The sequence below is a fragment of the Pogonomyrmex barbatus genome, unplaced genomic scaffold (assembly GCF_055798465.1).
Source record: "Pogonomyrmex barbatus isolate J1 unplaced genomic scaffold, ASM5579846v1 scaffold8, whole genome shotgun sequence".
Classification (NCBI taxonomy): Eukaryota; Metazoa; Arthropoda; class Insecta; order Hymenoptera; family Formicidae; genus Pogonomyrmex; species Pogonomyrmex barbatus.
In genome coordinates, this window is record NW_028297182.1 from 3,901,388 (window position 1) to 3,923,230 (window position 21,843).

A 21,843-nucleotide genomic window follows, 5' to 3' on the forward strand; every position below is an offset into this window, starting at 1 on the left:
ATCACACGCATTACTAATTTTTTTCTTTACTCGCTTTTATGTTTTTATTGTATCAATGTAATTGATACATGTAATTGTATATGGAAGATATTAAAATCTTTATATTGATGGATTATCTTTCTGCAGGATTCTGCCGTATCAACATAGCAGTTTTTCTTACCTTCTTACCTCTGTCTAACTTCTTCGTTTCTCAAAAGATAGTGTTACAACCTCAGAATTGGTTTCTTTTTTTTTTGCTAATGGATTAAATGTGTACGTTTCTTTTTCAATTATAATTTCAAACATATATTTATTTATGTTTAAAAATTATTTTATATGTAAAATTTTATATTTATATAAATATATATTTATTTATTTAATAAGAAAACATTGAAAGAAAGCGAGAAAATTATGAAATAATTCGGATTACAATCTCTAAAGACAAGAAGATCTAAATATAATTTTGAATTTAAGAATATTTAAATTATATTCATTTTAATATTTACTTCATTTGAAAATGCAAAATAATTATTCTTATTATATATTCTTCTTTATATATGAAAGATGATAATACTTAAATAAGTAATTTTTCAAGCGACAAAAGCATATGATCTCATTTAATTGATATAAAAAGAGTCTATCGTTACCAAGATCGTTATTGCCATTTGTATATTTAGAGATTCAGAACAGATGAGTTTTAGTTAATTATGCAAAAAGATACACGGCTACTTCCTAAACCACAAATACGTGCAATTATCGGCGCGATGTGCATGTGCTGATAAGCCTCAAAGGATCAACACGACATTCGGTAAACATACAACCTGTGCATCTGTGCCGTAAACGCATTAATCTCGTCCAATGAACCGAAAAGCGATAGTCGGCTGTTTGTCTTATAGGAATTGATCGGCTCTCCTGCTATATAATTTCCAAGGGTGTTAACTAATAGCGGCGCAGCCGGTACGAATCGCAACGGTAAAGCGATTACAGATTTAACCACAGAGAAATAAAGAACAGTCAGCTTCACAAATTCTTCCCCTCACAGACTTTTGGTGCAACAAGTCGCCTCATAATTCCATAATCTTCTTTTCCCGCACTGGAGAACCTAGTGAAAACATTGCCGCAATTACGCTTATGATTCCAATTACTTTCTTACATAATTTCTTTCCTATCGCTTCCCCTTCGCGGAATGATCTCATCTCGCGAATCATGAGCGAAATTATGATCGATCGATCGTCGACGGGATTTCTTTTCCCCGCTTGACACAACGCGTGAAAAATTATCGAGATGTTTCCCTGCGCCACCTGCGTCATTCTCGATGGGAAACCGCCACGTTCAATGAGTCGTTACAGTCGTGCAATCTCGTTAGTCGGACACCCGGTGTACGGCGGACTTTGCGCTCAGGCGAAGGGGGTTTTCCCCGTAACGAGAGCATCATTATCGTGACTATCGTTCTATCGCGAACCTTTTTTTCCGTCCCTCTGCCATGACCTGCTTTTCCATCTGAAGGAGTCCTATATATCGTTCTGGAAGGATCTGCAAAATCAGGTGGAACGAGACGCCTCTCCTGTTTCCCTTCTCTCCTTTTTCTTTCTCTCTCCTTTTCTGTCTTCTTTTCTGTCGACTAATACCAAAAGTTTGAGGCTTCTTGCTAGGCTGCACTCGCACGATGCAGTTTCCCCGACGATGTTTTTCCACTGTCATGTCCATTCGGGCAAAACTTGGTGCAAACGCGACTTTTCTCATTTAACGTTTGCAGGCAGACAAATCGATAATCGACGAGTTTGTAATTAGCAAGAGATAAGAGTTGTTAACTGTTGGGGCAATTGTTGTTAATTGATCGTATATTATACATTAAAAGCGCCGTTTACTGTATAAAGCTACACAGAAGTTTGTTTTGCGCACGACGTGGAATTTCTCTGAGTGAAATTTTCTGCAATTCGGTAAGGAATAAAATACGACGGGGTATGTAAAATGTGATGAAGGCTGCGCAGCGAACGAAGTGAATTCCATGTGAGAACTTAATAAGCCGCCTTAATAAAAATTCCTCCTTTGATCACGACAGCCGTCTGGTATGCGATGCTTTAAGGGCCCTCGGAAATTATTTTGTCGGCGAAAAAAACGAAGGGACGAAAGGGTTCGCTCGCCCTCCGTGTTTTCCCTTTGTGACTAACAAGCGAAATTCATGTGAACGCACGTTCGCTACTGGTTTACTCTCATGTAGATCTTTTGAGGGTGAAAATGGAACGGACGGGGCAAGGGAACGCAAAGAATGGGCAAGATAAACCAGTAGATAACAATGCTACTTTAACAAACAACGTGCCGCCGGCAGTAACGCGCGCATCGTATTTCATAAAAAATAAGTTGCGTTATAATTCTTGTTATGACTATCGTTAAAAATTTACTTTCGTTGAACTTGGATTTTATTCTAACTAAAAAAAAATATAACTTGAGTTACAATTATAAGGTAAATACGTAAATAATGTTCATGTTTTAAAACACAAAAAGTTTTCATGTTTCAACTTTTGTTTATAAATTGTTATTTTTGTTTAAAGAGTTAAGAGATCAATTGCTCTTTAGCTATTAAATTGGTGCAAATTAAGTGTGCAATATTGATTTACTCCCTCTCGTTGTTTATAAAATTCTAAAATTAGTATTATAAAATTCTAAATGTAACATAAATATAAATTTTGTTATTTTGTAAAATGAATTTGATATATTAATAAATAAAAGTATTTATGGATGTTAAAGTAATGGGATATTTTACTTTTTGCGTTCTCGCAATCGATTTTTATTGACTTGGTGGTAAATGTAATGGCCGGTATTCCGGGCGATTGCACAGTTTCAAGAATGATTGAGAAGCAATCCGAGAGGAAGGAGGAACAAGGAAAGGCGAAAATAGTAATGCGAGTGTTGTAACCAGTAAGTTTTGCGAAGTGCCTTTCAGCGATTAAGGGAAAACTTTCGCGATTTACAGTGGATTCCAAAGAGAGCCGCAGACCTCAATGGTTCAATCGAAGATTTACGGCTGAAATCGCTATTTGAACTTTATATCTTTCTCAACAAGTTTCGAAATGTAGATGGCTTCAAGTATCGATCAGAAAAGTATTCGCTTAATTATGACAAAAGATATGTAAAATTGTAACAAAAAAATTCACTAATTACAGACACGTTCATTATATTCAGTTACTTTTTTCGTCACAGTCTAAAATATGAAAAATGTAAATATATGTTAAATCGTTAAATTTCTTTTTCAAATTTAAAAATCGAGATTTCAATGTTGAAGTTTATCACTTCAATGGAAACGATTGATTCAGAACGTTGCTTTAGAATAATTTATTTGAATATTATGAACGAAATTATTATTAGCTTTCTAAATTATTTTCCATAGTAAAAACGTAAATTAATAAGTAATGCCTGCGGTTATTATTTTTTATTTGTTAACTTAAATAATAAATGCGTTAATTTAGATCTTCAGGGTTTTCTTCTAATGATAAATGTCCAAAAACAGTCAGCTTTAATTTTGAACCCCTCGCAAGGCTAATCGCCGCTATCTTCCTTCGAGGCAGTTCCCTTTCTGGTTGCGTGAGAAATTAGGGCAGAGCTTTTATCCCCCGAGCCCGATTTTTCTTCCACGTTACTCTATTCCTTTACTCTTACTCCCACCATGAAGAAGCGTTAGATGTGCAAGGGTCCACGCGAAATTCTTCTATAACGGAGGTGAAATCTCTGAATCATTCTCCTCGCGTTTAACAATCGGTGACCGTAAAAAAACCGCGTCAACTTATAAGATAAAAATACAGAGGGCGCTCGCACGCTTGTTCATAATTTCGTCATATTGAACGTTAGTCCCATTTCGGGAAAGCGAGAAGTTAATTCGGGCTCGAATTACATAATGTATAGAATTTCGCGGTGAAATTTCAGTTAAACACGCACTTGGCAGTCACGTAAGAGTAGATTTGCGTATTTGCAGCGGCAAAAATCGACCTATGATACAAATTATGATATTAATTATTCCGGGTAATAACACTGCAGCAAATAGACTCATTTAGTTTCATGTTTGCAAACGCACGATCGGATCGACAAAGCATATACCTATTATGTTTGCGAGAATGTAGATAAATCAAAGCACCAATATAGTGTTTTAATGTATTTAATGCTTATCCTATTTAGTGTGAAACAATTATAATATAGTATGGAGAATTGTATCACCATATTTGATAATACATGTTATAGGATACAACATAATTGGGATAATCGAGAGAGCCAGTAAATATTAATTAATCGAGATGATTGAGTTTTATTTGCATTACGGATCAATGATTAATAAATATTATGTTTTTAGATATAATATTATATTACAAACAGAGTAAAGAAGTTGTCTAAAAATTTTTGTAGTGAATTTTTTAACAAATCTGATTATTCTCTTCAAGAAAGAATTTTGACAAAAACAATTATTACGTATAAACTTTTAATGTACAACAAAATTTAGCATCTTATATTAAAAAAAAAAAATGGAAGCTATTTTCACGTTTTTTTCTAGAGATAGTTCCAACTGTAGTTTATTATTAATTAAATACTATAATTTCTATTACTAATCATTCCTTAATCAAATAATTAATTATTTTTGTACTTTTTAAAACGATTAATTAATGTTGATTTTCAGATCATTACATTTTCCATTCCACTGTAAAATTGATGTCGGAAGACATAGTGACGTTAAGCATTATTCAAGCATCTTTGATTTATTAATTTCTTAATGAAGCAATTAATTATTTGCACCTTCATCGCTTGACAGTCATCAAATCGCCAAACGATATTGATCTTTATAGTTTCACGCATCGTATCGTTGACGTTAATTAATCTTCCTCATTGTCATTCGTGATTCCATCGTAAAAAGCAACATTGTGAGATTGATCGCCTGTGTCAAATGGCAATCATTCCTCGTAATCTATTGCCATTCCAAACCTCTTATAATTTCCTGTTAATGATACGTGTTGAATTTTACTATCGCACTATTGTTGAATGAAATGTATTATGCGCTTAATGGTTCTCTACGTATAATAAACAGCACACTTTTTCTTTTACATAAAGGGTGTCGTTTCGAAATTAATTTTGTCGGATTAATTTTATGCGACATCGCAATTTATTACGTTATTACATGTAAAATAGAATAAATAATAATTGAAAGAAATATAAAATACGTGAAAAGAGAAATTTTCCTATATAGAAATATAATCTTTGTTGTTCTTTGCTGTTTTTTTCTTTCAGAATTTAATATTTTCTGTCATAGATTTTTGATATCTCTTATTTATTGAAAATTGATTTCTATTTAAATATAAAAAAATTATTTAAGTGTATATTACAAGAATTTTAATCAAATAAAATTTAAAGCTCATAATTTTTAAAGCTCATAATTTTAGATTAAACATATTAAAATTAAGTTTTATTATTTTTTTCTCCCCCCCTTTATTTTTACTCTTTAAATTTAAATTGTTAAAGTCATCTATTTTCCAACAGCTTGTAGCTTAAGAGTTGTTAATATCTCTATTTTCAAATAATTTTTTTAATCTAACTTGAGAGAAGTTATATTGGTTTTGTTATTTTATACATTAACGCATACCTTAAAATAAAATGACCGTTGCAAATAAATTGTAAAAGCTGGTAATATTTTCTATGAGACAACAGCTCAACGACCATTTTCGTTTATTAAATCGTTTTTAATAAAGATCGATTGCAAGCGTTAGTTGGGTTGTAAATGAAAATCATGGTATTAAAAAGTTGCAGCGAAATGCACTGTGAGAGATCAATTTTTTATGGAAATAACGCTGACGAGCGCGTCAAAGTAAAATAACATTGTAGTTGTACAGATAACGTTTCGGGATTATGTTTGTGCAGCAACAGAAAGGTTGCACTACGGATTATTTTTTATGTACCTCCAGTTAAAACGGATAGATAGAAAAAATAATCTCGCGAAGCACGGAATTCTCGCTCAAAATTGAAGATTGTCCGCAAATTGATCGAAAAAAAGAATTTACGATGAATAACACATACTGGGCAGTTCTGGCAACGCTACGTATAGATAAATTCCATAGATATCTCATTGGTTGACGTCGAATTCTAATTCCGTTGGTGCAGCGCGCACGGCAAATACGATTAATTAATGAGACGATGACACGTAACCGGGCGCAGCTACGTGGTGCGACGTTCCATCGTGGTCAATGCATCCTGTTGACACGCGTGAACGCGTCCCGCATAGAATGCGCAGATAATCAGATTGAAAAGTATCATCCGACTATCGAGTCGCATTTGTTTATTTTTCATTTTTCCTGTTGTTTTCGCCAAAACAGAACAGTGCGATAAATTTACCCGCGCGATTGGAATGTCGATCGCCCGTCGTCGAGTGAATGTAATCGAATATTTGGACACGTCGCTATTAATCGGACTTCGAAGTTTTAAATTTCAAGAATTTAATGGGCCATCTATCGCATTAGTTTTCAATTTTTGCTAGAATTTATATAGATGCACGTTGATGCATTTAACGTTAAGTAATATCCCCCTTTTATTGCAAATTGCGATATTATTTTTATATCGTATTAAATTTCTCGTGCATCCGATAAAGATCGAATATTTCTGGGTGCTTTTAATTTTTTATAAAAAAGTGTATGATTAAAATTTAATAATAGAAAACTTATTGTTTATGCTAATATTAATGCTAATAATAATTTTAGTAGTAATAAGGAATTTGATATAATTGATTTAATATTAGATGTTTCTTCTTTTTAAGGAATAATATAATAACTTTATGCTAAGAAATTAAGAAATAAGCAGAGATTCAATATTATTCACCTGGTAAGTATTTTCAGATAAAACATCAACAAATTGTGTCCAATTATAACCATAATTTTATTCTTTTAAGAAAGAAGCTAATTTTGTCTGAGATTTAATTAAGAATTAATTGAGTATTACTAATAAACCGCCTGATTTAATAAATAAAATAATAATAAAAATATAAAAGTTATCAAGCCAATATATATAAACTGCTGATGTGTCAAATTGAATTGTCATAGAGCCAATCGTTTTGCTTCTATTAAGTAAATAATGACTTTCCACTACAAAATGTCACAGTCCACTCAATCGTGTCATCGGCATCCCGTATTCAAGAAAATTGTTTCATTATCTGGGGTGTGCTTGAAAATAACTCAGTTTTACGCAAGCAAATTTCGTCAGTATATGCTAAACAAAGGACAGGTGACAATATCACGAATTAAATAACAAATCTGAAATTAAGCTCTTGTTTCCATAAAAAACGTATAATAAATAGACGTTCTAGAAATGCCAACTTGAAGATTCGATTTTGTGCGAAATATTAATAATTTTAAACAAATTTGCCGCAATATATCATGATACTATAACCGTATTTTTTTAAAATGAATTAGACATAAAGTAAACTGCAAAAGAATCTTCTATATATAGAAAAATAAAGATAATAATAAAGCAATAAAAATTCTCTCTAAAGAATTTTGATTTATATATTATTGTATTTGTATTGTATTTATATATTATTGTATTATTATTATTATTATATTAATATACTAATATACTATTATACTGATATTATATAATATTATTTAGCTTATGAAAATTTTTCTGATAGATGCAAATTTTTTGCATGCGGAATTCATGATAATACACAAAATAAAATAATAAAACGGGGAAAAGATTTTCAAAAGCCGAAAATTTGACCTGACATTCCGGAAATTTCACCCATCATTCACCGTGAGACAATACATTAATGGAAAATTCAACGGACGGATTAAACGCGATCGCCGTGCATCTGGTCGATGTAATAACAGGAGGCTCGTGGTAGCAGTGATGCATTTGTACCATGGAGAAAAGCGGCAAAATACTATACGCGTTGAATAATTCAAGGCAAATGGCAGGAGAGAGAGAGAAAGAGAGAGAGAGGGGGGATGGGAAGAGGGAGAGGAAGGGAGAAAGGGAGAGAGGGAGGATAGTCGAACCACGTCTCGTATTTGTACGACTGATCGCTGAATATTTAGCGATGTGTTTATCCAAATCATGATCTCGCGTTTCGAGCCGTGTCACGTTCGCTTTGGCGAACTGCAAATGTTGCCGACGAACGCTCGCTAGGATGCTGCGTGTCTCTCTGTAGTATATTAAACTTCTCTGCCATTTCTGCCCGAACTGAAAAAGAGAGTTCAATAGCGCAAATGAAAGACAAATAGGTGCGAAGTGAAGCTATTCTCAACGGTGGCCGTTCAAAATGCCGGCCATTGACGGAGCGATGAATCAGGTTGCGATTTTTAAAATTTTGCTTCTATTTTACAAAAGCGCATAGTTGCGTATAGATTTAACAAATACTTGTATAAATAATATGCACCAACGCGGAAATAAAATTTGCGCTCTACGCTGAATTGCTTGATTTAGCCGGCCTGTATTACCGTTTTGATATCCTCGAAAAAAAAAAAGTCAAATACACGTCATTTGGGAGATTTGAATGTTGTTTCGTTTGAAACACGCCGGGGATTTTAAAATCCGCCACTGGATGTCATGAATAAGTCGCGGGAAAATATATTTTTATCTCCGTCATTACGACTCCATTCCTCGCTGGGAAAATATCGGGGGATCGATCTGGATCGTCATTGACGTCGCGAATGTTCGGCAATCGTTCGGTCATAACGGTATGGAAACACCGTGTGTACTTTCGTCTCTTATCTTCTCTCTGCAACCTCTTTATCCCTCCTCTTCGTCGCATTCGGATATTAAAGTTTGTTCATCGTGATTTCATATTCAGGATGTGCCTCTAGGCCAATGTTTGCATCATTTTGGATTCCTCTTGCTAGCCCCTCACAACTCTTCTTTCAGCCTCTGTGACCATTCCACAGCCACCCCCTCTCTCTCTCTCTCTCCCCCTCTCCCCCCTTCTCTCTCTCTCTCTCTCTCTCTCTCTCTCTCTCTCTCTCTCTCTCTCTCTCTCGTTCTCGCTGTCTGTGATCTTTTGAGTCGTGATGGTCGTTGGATTCACGAGATGAAGAACGGGGATTATCCTTTGATTTCGCTGGGCGCTTTAACCGCGCTGTCAGGCTCTTTGAAGAATCGACTATTCTGCAGAGTTATTGAAAATTAAGAGCGTCTATTTATCAATCCTGGGTATAAACACGTTGACATAAATAGGAAGTCTTTCCTTGAACTCGTATCTTTCCTCTTTATCGCATGTATCGATATATTTATATATACCTACTTCTTCAATTATAAATGATACATTATATATGTAACGCTTTTACAACATCGTTTATTAAATGCATATATATATATATATATATATATATATATATATACATATATATATACATGTAGCGCGCACGATGGAGAGGCGCTTCACGGCACACTGATGCATATTTGTGGTACATTGGATCGCTCGGATATAGAATGAATCGGAGAGCCTTCCGTTGTCCTTTTTGTTAGCCGATGATTCCATTAAAGCCCATCAAAACGCCTATGTTTGTCCTCATTTGCATCGGGCCGCGAGTCGACAATACACAATTCTAATTCACTGCGCTGTCCGCCGCCGTGTAACGACATTATCGGGTCGTCCGCGCCTTCCCCGCCTGACATAATTTCCATGTTACACTCTGTTCGTCGCTTCTGCATTGACGTTCCATCTATTCCTTTCCAGATATGGTTGGTATGCTTTGGAATATTACCTATTCGGAATATTACCTCCATATGACCTATTTACGCGCGCCAAAGCCCCTTTCGAGAGGGTTATTGGAATCGGAGGATACATTGCGGTACAAAGATGCCGAGATACAAAGTTATTTACGCAGACATCCCTAAGAAATAAAATTCCTTTTCTCACTGACACGTACACATCCTTACTTTAAATATTAACTTATGTACTACATGCCCACGACGGTCCCGCTTATCTTCGGGACGTCATGCAAAATTCAGTTTGTCCGAGCTCGTTGCATGAGAATCGTTCATTTTCTCGTAAAGTTACGTATGCCCAAAGAGAAGTCCTGAGAATCGGTTTCAGCTGCGAAAGCTTAAACTTTAAGGCGTCTGAAATTGTAAGGCAAACATCAACTATATATCGAAAGCTTCACACGTCTCGTGGAAAATAGATCTCTATTCTTATTTCCACGTCATCGTGAATTGTTTTCTGTGTTTATATATTATATGCAACAGCGAAGGTTTATGATCGTTACAGCAAATAAGATTTCTTTCTTAAATATATCGAAATAAATAAATATTAAATCGACGTACTGGTTATTTTTGGAAATAAGGCATGCCTCCATTCGTACATAACTAACCAATAAATTATTACTAAATACTTGGAGATAAGAGGAACACTGAAAAAGATGAATCATGTAAATAATTCTTACTCAAAAGTAATGTCTTAATATAATAAAATAATTGAGATCTTTAAATAAGTAAGGATAGATAATGGATTTAAGTGATAAAATTAATAACGTTTCTTTTCAAATAACTTTTTGCGGCAGTTATTTTTAAAAAAGATTTCAATTATTCCCTCAATTATTCCAGTTGACTTGACGACTCGCATTTCTCTTTTCAAGAAAAAAACAATCCCGATCGTTTTCTACATTTTGCCAGAAGACGATTTCGCGATTTCGAATTTTTTCGATTTGACGTGAGAGAATAGCGAGAGCCGTTTACCTTTTTGATCCAGCTTTTCCAGAGATCTCGATCCCAGGGATGATGGAAGCCCAGATACAAATGCCTGGTTTCACGATGGTGACTCTCTTCAGGGTGTTGGCTCACATGGCACTGTTGAGTGACCCTGGGAAACCCAGTGACACGCAAAACGAGTTTGCCCAGACGTGACGGCGCATAGCACACCGCGCCACCTCCGCCGCCTAGCTCCATCCATTCTGCGCGCGATTCCGGACAAGCTGGGGAAAACGCGTTTGTCTCGTTATTTATCAGCCCTTTGATAAATTGGTAGTACGTACCGCCCGCGGCTATGGTAATACCGGCGCGAGAGGCGTCGCGAATGGGAAGCTTAAAGGGGAATATTTTTCTCACAAGTAATAATAAAAAAATGCGAACTAAAGCTGGAAGCTTATTCCCTTTTTTTTTTTTTTTTTTTTAAATTATTTTAAAAGAAATATTCCATAATTTCCAATTCGTCGTAGTTCCTCGATTCAATTGCTCGCAACTGAAAAACCATCGGGGGTTGGTCGACATCAAAGCAAACACGTCATTTCTCTTCGTTTGTACGGTTGACACTGGCAACAATTTTTGACACGTCGAGTGCGCGATACCATCCTTCCGACACGCGCGCACTTTAGACCACGTGTTTTGACCCGTATCGACGTGAAGTTTTATTTGGCCTCGAATTTCGAGTTTCATAAGCTCGATGTATCGAGCGTGTTTTAGGGAACGAACGAAGGGATGACTTCATTTCTTGTTCCGAGGGACCTACGGCGGGGGAGTCTAATTACGTTGAGCTACGCCGAGAATGCCGGACGATCATTGATATTCCGATGACGGCTGGTTACATTCCACGGCGTCGGCTTTCGGGGAACATCCATCACCGGCCGGTACGCTCTCGCAGACACAAACGCCATCGGGTATTATCGAATTTTTGCCCGTTTTCTCGGGAAAAACAGAGCCAGATCGCTTCCGGCGATCCGATACAAAATTTATCCGCAGCAGCGAAATACCGAGCGCGCTACTCTCTATCAAACAGATGCTCGCACGATCATAGAATTAGCGTTTCAGTTGAAGAACTCACTTTTGGAACCTCGTGAGGTTTACAAATTCATCTACGCGCTTAAATTAATGAGTTCTAAAATTTGTTCAGATTAGAAGATTATTAGAATTTTGAATTCTGTAAATTATGAAGTGTCCCGAAAGCGAACGAAAATCTTTATCTTAATCTCACTCTCTTAATATTATTATTACGATTATGTGAGGTGGCTAAGATAAATAATTTCGTAGGACACTTCATGATGCATATTTAGATTATCTTTTTTCCATCGTGCCTCTTCGCTGACACGATGAGAGACCAAGCCTTATCTTATCTTAATCCTTAATCCTCCCAACTCACACGAACATGAAACATCCCCATGGCTTCGTGTCCGTGTCGCATACGGACACGGCGGCCATTGTTAATCCGAACAATTTATAAATAATGTCGGTAAAAAGCGTGCTACATTTTTAAATAATTTTTGTTATTCAGCTAAAATTAAAAATGTAACGTGATATTCGTTACTATTTTATAGAATGCGCCGCGAACGATCGTGTTTTCCCATTGTTCTCGAATTGCGGTGCCAGGCGTTGGAAAATAGTTGAGGCTGGCAATACTTTGTTTCAGTTGTTAAGCGATACGGCGCACGCGGTTGGCATCGTTTCTCGATGAGACTGCTGCGCTGCTGTACAACTAATTTCCGGACTGGTTCCAAAACTAAACGCCCCGGGAAGTTCTTGCTAGTACCTCATTAAGTTAGATTCTAACAAGTTTAACGTATTTTCCTAACTTTATATAGGACGAATAGAATGAATGTTTAAAAAAGCATAAAGGCCAAAGAGCGGAATTTGATTTTTACAAAAATTTTCCTCTAAATAATCTATATAAAAAATATTTTTAATAGACATCTAAAAAATTAAGAAAATTAAAAAAAATCTGAACATAATAATATTAAAATATAAAAAAAAATATATATATATATAAAATAATAAAATATATAAATATCAAATATAAAAGTGTTTAAACACATTTAATTATCTCTATAAAGAAATACGTGGCCGATTGTAGTAAAGGTTCAGAGAATTCAAGTTCATGTAACTATCTATAGTATAAATCTTTTGTTTGCAATTGAAATTTTCAGAATTGTTCAGGTCACTGTATCAACTAAAGGGATCGATGTTAAATCCATAATGTAGGGTCAATGACACGAGGAGGAGGAGTGCCGTTTGTCTATACATGCCAGAGATCGCCGAATATTCGTTTTCCGAATCGTAGGATTCCAAGCAATTCCTAATTGAAGCCAGTGGTAGCCGCAGTTTAAATCAGCAAATGCCGGCGAGGCTGGTCAGTTTCTGGAATAGCCGCCATTCTACAGTCATGGTAGATTGTGGTTCCATTTGCGAGATACGTATCGAGCAGTGGGCAATTTCCTAACAGCGATGCACAGGGTGTATACAAAGTCTTTGCGCGTTCTCGTGAAATCGGTGCTTAAGTTAACGATAAATTATACATCGTTGGATCTCAGATTCGAAGTTTAAAAATAAGATTAAAATCCTAAGAATACCTATTGGAGAATATTATTGACATTTTCTATAAGTATTTCTACATGCGTCATCTGAGAATCTAATAAAGTGTGACTCTAAATAATTATTATTGCGCAAAGTTCGTGTTTAAATTTACTGAAAACTAAAAAAAAAAATTTTTAAATGCTACATATGTGTTTGTCGAACGAGCAGAATTACTGGCATCAGCTCGGAGAAATGGCACTACTGGGAAAACACTTTCGGACGCGTAACCACGTACGCAGATGGCGAGATCGGGCCAAGGACGATGCGGACGTCCTGCCTTCCGTCACGTTTGCCGGATACGAATCTCCAAGCGATGACTGGGAAGTAACGACCGGGAAGTCCGGGCAGTAGAGGGATCGTTCCGGGGAAGTTGTACGCTGTTGATTCAGCATGGGTCTGCGATGGCGAACACCTGTTACCGCCGCTATCTTTAATCAAGGCCCCGGTTCCCGTAGGAGCGGCTACCCAGGACGGCGAGCCTCTAACTGACGCGATGCCGCGGAACGGCCGGGTTTAGCGCGTCGTTGAACGCTTATACGACACGCTCGTTAAAATCGACTACCGACCACCGGCGACCGTCCGGCGATATTCGGGTCACCCTTGGAACGCCATTTAACATACGGCGGGTGCTTACATACGGGCTCTTACCGGGTGTATCGCGCCTCGAATATCGAAATAATAGCCGTAAAAGCGGAAGATTATGAATGAAATACGTAAAAGGAGAATTTTATGGCATTTTTCTTACTCAAATATTTCTCGCTACAACATGTCTTCCGCTTCGCATAAAAAGACATGTTAAATATTATTAAATTCAAGACGAAACGTTCAGTTTTCATTAGAAACGTTGTACCCCAAAGTCCATTTATGAGGAAAAAACTAAACTTCATCGTGGATTTTAAATATTAAAGGCGTGGAAAATTTTTTGAGAAAAAAAGAAAATGTGATAATTTATAATAACCGAAAGAAAATTTAGTATTTTTTTTAAGAATTTTTTTCCCTATTTTTCGATTTCTCTCTCGTTTTCGCAGATTACTGATTAATCTTCATCGAGCAATTGTATGTCTTATAAATAAACTTGTATATCGTGCGCCATGGAAACGTCACGATTGTTTCAATATCGAAGAAACTGTTTTGGAAACCACACTGTTTATAAACCACATAGATGATTGAAACAGTAAACTTCATTTAAGTGAGTTAATATGTTATATTCCTTAATTTCAAAAATGGAAATGTATTTCGAAATTACATATAAAGGAAATGGAATACATATTCTTTGTTTACTTTACAAAGAACGATATTTAAAAATAATTTGACTAGATGCACATCCAAGGACAATTGATCAAAATTATTGAATCATCAAAATTAGAATGCTACAATAATACCATAAAAATATTTTATATTCTAGTAACTAACTTGAGCGGCCTATATAATTATTCTGCTGATTATTCAACAAAATTATTTTTCCCATATCTGGCCAAATTTTTCTATTTTAAACTGCTCATATTGGCGAAAAAAAATATCATTTCGAATACAAAAATATTAAAAGGTTGATAAAAGCACTATTTCTAGAATAGGTATGTACATATAATAAAAATTTTAACACACTGTCATAAACGATAGGATAGTTTCGTAGTGCTGTTAATTCATCGTTAAATAATTCGATCTCTTTTCAGAATTATTTATGAACACGTCAACATGAAATATCGATTGCCTAATTTTTTGATGGTTTGAGTAATGCATATATACCGACTCAAGCAAAACACGAAAATCGTGGAAATTTTACAAACATTTCCAATATGAAACGTTGTCGTTGTTTCGTCAAGAGTAATGAGGGGTTGTTGGCCATTTTGTCGCTGACGTCACGCACTGTACACATTTATGGTTTGGAAAATGCCAAATATATTTCACAAGGGAGACGATTCAATTCTAGGCACGTTCGACAAAGTCGTGTCCGACTTCATTGTCATTTGGCAGAAATGTCTGAGTCAACGAATCTTTTATAAAGATGAATATGTAGCAATGCATGCGAAATGTTGCATACACGTTATGATCTTGAATTTTTAACATTGCAAAATACAAATAATTCAATTTTTAATTTGTTCAAAAGTGAAATTTTTGGAAATAATAATTCGATATTTCGTATTTCTTAGCCAGTTAAACGGGTTTGTTAAACAGATTTATTAGGCGGAAAAAATAGCATATTCTTTTTTGTATAAAAATATACAATTTAATTTTATCTTATACAAAAGTGCTTGTACACGGAATTTTTAGAGACAATAATTCAATATTTAAAACGCATCTTTTTCAAACAAATAAACGAGTTCATTAAATAGGTTTATTAAACTCTAGAAAGAGAAGAGTGTACTGTATAAAAATTTTATCAATGCTCCATTTATATCAATTCAATACATTATTTATCTGTGTTGTAAATACAGTTCTTGTTACACGAGCAACGCCATTTTTCTTTCACGCGATAGCGACGCGCCGTATCTGAATGTTCGGTGACGTAATTGCACGTCAGGACGATAAATCCTTTCGGCCGAAGAAATTCTTGATCCACGGCACGCATCCTGCTCGGTGACAGGATCGTTCCAACAGAAGGATAAGGGACGGACGTAGATAAATCATGATGTTTCGAGTGTCGGAAAAGGAAGCAAGAAGAGGGGAAAGATATCTATGGGACTGATCTCATGATATTTTCCTTCTCGGTTGCTTTGTCTTCTCCAAGGATTGTCACTGGATTCGCGATTATTTAACGCACACTTGAGAATTTTTTTTACGAAATAATGACACATGAATTGACAATTTGAATTAAATAGAGCATTATCCTAATTGTTTTGCGGGAAACTATCTCCTTTGCACTTCTATATTCCAGATTTTCAGAATTTAAGCTCATTTCTTAATATATTTTTAAGCTCATTTCTAAAAGAATTTAAATTGGTTAAAAAAGGATTTGAGTTCGAAACTTCAAATGGATAAATGCAGCATAATAATTTTAAAAATATGCTTCGTCTGTTTTTAGAGAGTAAAAATGAAGTAAAAATGAATTTTTCAATTAAGGATAATCGAATAGTCGAGGAAATGCAGTTTTTCTACATCAAGCGCTAATTTGAGAAATCCTTTTGGGATTTCACGAATCACAGGAGAAAGATACGACAGATACGATCGTCGGATGATTCCTAATGTCTCTGACAGATGCTCAGGGGTTGTTTCCCCACTGTGAGTTCTTGTTTTCTGGCCGGGCGGGCCGCACGCTTCCTTTCGTCTTGGATTTTCTTATCCTGGGGATTGGCAGGATCCACGAATAGAACACTTACCCGGATAAAGGAAGAGTCTGGAGCCGATGACGGCCAGAGGTCGTCGCTTCCATTGAGGAGAAACCAACCCCTTCAATACCAAAGTATAGCCGCAACGACTGTATCCCACCAAATCTGGTAATGGCGATGCGGGTCCTGGTAAAGGAAGAAAAAGATAAAGCGATGAATAATTAGGGCTTTAATCAATGTGCGGACGATTAAGGTGCTCTTTAACCGTAACGTCTTTTGAGATAAAAGAATTGAAGCTCTATGTGATATGATCACATGAATTTTCGTTTACAAAAAAAAAGTGTATTTACTTGAAGAATTATTAAATTATTATATTTATAATTTACATCATATTTATATCATTTCTACTATAATTTATTTAATAAATTCTAAATTTTTTAAACTTTCTAGATATTGGTACTCTTTTTTTGAGTTTGATAAAGTCGTTTTTGTATCAATATAAATATCCTTTTTCTAAAAAAAGATAACAATTTCTTGTGCAGGAAGATAAAAATTTTACAAGAATTAATAAATATAATTACAAATCACAAAATAGATGTAATTAGCTTAATTTTGGACATAAAATTGTCAAATATATATTTCTTATTATAAGGTATTTATTTCTTTTTCTCTTTATTATTTCTGAAAGTTTGCCAGTTCTATTCAAAACTGTTCTATATATATATATATATATATATATATATATATACTGTGATATATAGAATTTTTCATTGCATATGCGGCGGCAAACGGCGCGCGGCGAAATTGAGTTACGTTCACAAACAGAAACGCGAATTCCCAGAGAGTTTTGCAGACCATACGCGACATGCGAATCAAAATGTTATTTTTTCGACTCATTGTGTAACGATATAGACCTTTAAACGCTTTGGAGATGTAAAACCATCACAGCTAACTCATAAAAAGTATCCCATGTTATATTTCACTCATAATTTTCACACATTTTTCGACGGCTATTTTTTAGCATGTTGTACAAATGATATATTTTATCGGCGTATCTCAAAATAACGCTTTTATAATTTCTCGCGAGAGAAGTTAATTAAATTCAAATTTATGGAGTACGTAAAAAAATATTAATTCGAATATTATGACATTTTTAACGTATGTAATTTTCTTAAAAGCAATAGCAATGCTTATACGCATTATTAATAATCTGTTTTAAAAATGAATATGAAAAGTGTTTCATTTAAATGATATTTCAGCGTCCTTATACTATTAAATATTTAGGAATCAATATATATATATATATATATATATATATATACACATACATACATACATACATACATACATACATACATACACACACATATATATATATATAGTGTGTGTGTGTGTGTGTGTGTGTGTGTGTGTGTGTGTGTGTGTGTGTGTGTGTGTGTGTGTGTGTGTGTGTGTGTATACACGGGACTCGTGCGAATGCAAATGTACAAAAAGTGAAATCTCTGTGATGGAAAAAAAGCAATTATTATTCTGGCAGTATGATATTTCCTTGCGGATGTGTAAATATCAGGTTACGTCGCCATCGGCGAGAAACGCGCTTGCGAGTTTTGCTTCACCATCTCCGCGATAAAATCCAATAAATCGTGCGCGATTATTAAAGCCAGCGTGCGTGAGCTTTATTGCGACTGGAAAATGCCACGAACAATATTCAGCAATTTCAAAGGAAAACAATATATTATGCAGATATGAATTCTGCTGTTTTATTAAATAAAAGAAAGACACGGCCAAAAAATGTTTTAGTATTAGAATAATTAAAAATAAGACACCAACTGTACATCCTATGAAAGTTAAAGGAAAATTGAATTATATCTTGGTCGAAAAAATTTTTACGAACTTTTTATTATCCTTCAATCAGATTAGTATTATTCTGAAGAAAGAAAATATGTTTATTCATCTTTCTCACAATAGAAAAGGTAAATGATTTCGAAATAATTCCCGATGTGTCTTTTATAATATTATTTACATTATATTTAAATATTGAATACACACTTATTTTGATGTGTTTTTTTTTTTTTTTTTCGGATGAAAGATCACGGTGAGAGATCAATCGTTGCTACGAAAATTGATAAGGCAAGTTATATTCGCTATTTACCGCTCAATACCTGAATACCGCGAAAGTTGCCGCGGGAAATTGCAGGCGAGAGCCTGGGAACACGATAATCGGCGTTTAACGTTTCGGCTTAGCTAGGGAGGCAGTTATGTCGCTTGCTAGGGTGGCGGTGGTTGCGCGAGCGTGCACTTCCGGTGCTTCCGGCCAGGAAACTCTCAGTCGTTAGCGGTTGTTATGGTTAAATATGTTGACGCCGGCGGCGTCGGTGCGGCGGTGTGCCGCTCGCTAGATAAATTTGCCGTTTTAACGCTCAGCCCTGCGCCTGCATCAACGTGCAACGATCTCACCTAGTAATCCCGCTCCGATTCTGCACCATGAAACGTCAAACGGCACGTGAACGCGCGATATCGCCGGATTTGCGAGTCGCGGACGGTGCAAAGTAAAAAAATTCCGAAAGTTGGACCAGAATAAACGAATGGGAAAAATAAGCTGAACATGATGTCGGATGCAGTTGAATTTCTGATTTATTAGTGGTAGATATCGCTCAGATCCTTTATCGCTTTGCATCCAGATGCGCGCGCGCGCATTTTTTCGACTATATATATATTTGAATTTTTTTCACGGACCTCAATTCGATAAACGAATATATGTAAAATGAATGTCGGCGAAATCTCGCTTATCTGAAAAGATGATACGCAGCTGCGGCGAAGAAATTTATTTATGTTCCAATGGAATTCAATGAACACACAAACACACAAGTCATATGAATTTTTATACATATATATGTGTGTATGTAAATTTTCGGATATATATATATATATATATATATATATATAAAGCTTAAAAATACTTTAATCAATAAAAATTTGAGTTATCCGACATTTGAAGATCTCACATCTGAGATTTTAAATCTTCCAGCATACTTCTAGTATCATTTTTTTTTTGCCGTTCTTTGTATCCTTGTATATTTGTGTACTTGCAGGTTCAATTATTCGAATTTTGCATACCTCAATTAAACCAACAACAAGCGAACGCGAAATAAAAATATGAAAAAATATCATACGGACGTCCGAGCGTGTGGTGCGGAAGTGTTTACAAGTTGTCTATTTCCCCGGTATATCAGTCCGACGAAAAACAGAGTGCGAACGTCTCTCAGACTAGAATATCAATCACCGACCATGTCCAATATATCGTTGGGTCTAGCGGGGCGAAATGCGCGAACATCGGCCATTTACCGGCCCCGGCAAAAACCACTCCGAGCGTACACGACAGTGAACAGAAGTTAATTTTCGAGTTCGAGTCCGTGGAAAAGAAGACGGACAAGTAACTCTTTACGGAGCAGCGCGAAAGTTGCTTCGGCCTCTCTCAAATTATATCTTTCCAAGATGAACGTTACATACCGTAATGCTGTAGAAGCAAATCGTAGATAAATTGCCTTATATATCTCGCCATTAAAACCGTAATTACGAGCGTTAAAGGCGATCGTCCGTTCGCGAGTTTTGCAAGAAAGTATATCGGAAAGAAAGGAGCGGGGGGGGGGGGGGCGAGAAGGAAGGTAAAAATAATCGCGCGGAGAGGCAAGAAAATAAATGCCGTCTAACGACGACGATGACGAGGGTGACGACGACGACGACGATCGCACGCGTCCGCCCGCGCGCAACACACTTTAACTTAATTAACTCGGCTAAATTGCGCCACGTAAGTTACGTAATGCGCTTCGAGTTTATATCGCCGGCGACCGAGCGGCGCACAGAAGCGCCCTGAAATTGCTCATTAATAGCGGCAATAACGTTATAATTAGCGGGGCACGCGGGCGCGTGAACTCACTCGCCCTCGTCGTTTCGTGTGTGTCTCTGTAGCGAGATCGCTCGCGAAAGTACCTACTTATGGATCTTGGTATGTCGTCGACACAACGGCCGACCGTCGTCGTACACGACGGAGTTCCGCTTAAATGGAACGAGCGTCTCCTCGGGGGCGATCGCGAACCGACGTTCCCGATATCGGGACGTCAAAGTCGCGCTGAATTGCGGGTGACCCGTAAACGAAAGGAAAGAGAGGAAAAAGTAGAGTGCAGCTGAAAGTTTTGTTTTCATAATAACTGTGATATGATGCTGTAAGGGGGGCGCGATTATCATGGAGCAAGAGTTAGCGGAGTGTGGCTGCCCACAAAAATCATTTCTCTTTTATATATATATATATTTTTTTTTTTTTTTTTTTTTACCTTGAACTAAGTCAACGACAAAAAACGCGCGGTTACGTTAACTTTTATCTAAACAGAGACCTATTTCTTCTCATTATATTTCTCTTAGTTTTATGGTGTAAATCTACGTAATTACGTAGATACGTAATTACGTAGATTTACACCATAAAACTAAGAGAACTACGTAATGTAAGCGGAAGTATTTCGTAGTTATCCAAGGCGCGAGTCACCTCGTTAGATACCTTCGATTCTTCATCTCGTTAAGCGGGTTCGCGTAATCAATAGGCGCGCCACTTACAATTAGTCAAACCGCGCGTCTCGCTAATTAATCATCACGATTCGGCGCGTGAAGGTTAAGACGACGGGAATTAGACGATTCTCGCAAAAGTTGCTCGCGAGCGCTGAGTGACGAGAAGACAGGCGGGATGACGGAGTGCTCAACTAACGCAATTAGCTTGCAGAAGGTGATGCATGTCGGTCCACGAAAGATGTAGTCGCGACGTAACGAAATCCGACGCGCTTTATAATTATTACCCGAGTTGAGATTTACGTGGAGCGATAAAAATGCGCTAGATATGTATGCATATCGTACGTAGACACGGACGGATAACTCCACGTATAAATATAAAGAGACGTATTCTCGCACTGGGACTACTTTATATCTCATAGGCATATGCTCTTGCGTCAAAGTAAAGTGTTTTCAGAACTAGTTAAAATTTAAAAGTGGTTTATTAAATTCGACGTAAACTGATAGGTAAATGAAAAACTTAATTGCCTATCGATTGATATCTTTCTAAACGTAATGTAGTTTACGAAACGATTTAAAGTTTATTTCCGAGCGATTTATATAATATATAAAAACAATATAAAAAAACAAGAGCAGATAATAGAATAAAGGATATCTCTCAGTGTTCCGATAACATTATAAAGTTGGAATTGTTAAAAATGTAAAAAAAAGTAAATACACACTGAGAAAAAAACGCTGT

At 36.1% G+C, this 21,843-nt stretch overlaps 1 protein-coding gene across 2 annotated transcripts in view; it reads right to left on the reverse strand.

Annotated features, from left to right (window-relative positions):
• The window catches only part of Phlpp (PH domain leucine-rich repeat protein phosphatase), a 73,516-nt gene that overhangs the window by 25,551 nt on the left and 26,122 nt on the right, over positions 1-21,843 (reverse strand). For both annotated transcript variants that reach the window (XM_089083800.1, XM_089083801.1), the window contains 2 exons: positions 16,599-16,733; positions 10,678-10,913 (listed from right to left, as the gene is read on the reverse strand). In XM_089083800.1, coding sequence (XP_088939926.1) covers positions 10,678-10,913; positions 16,599-16,733 — 371 coding nt within the window. The remainder of the gene's footprint in view (positions 1-10,677; positions 10,914-16,598; positions 16,734-21,843) is intronic.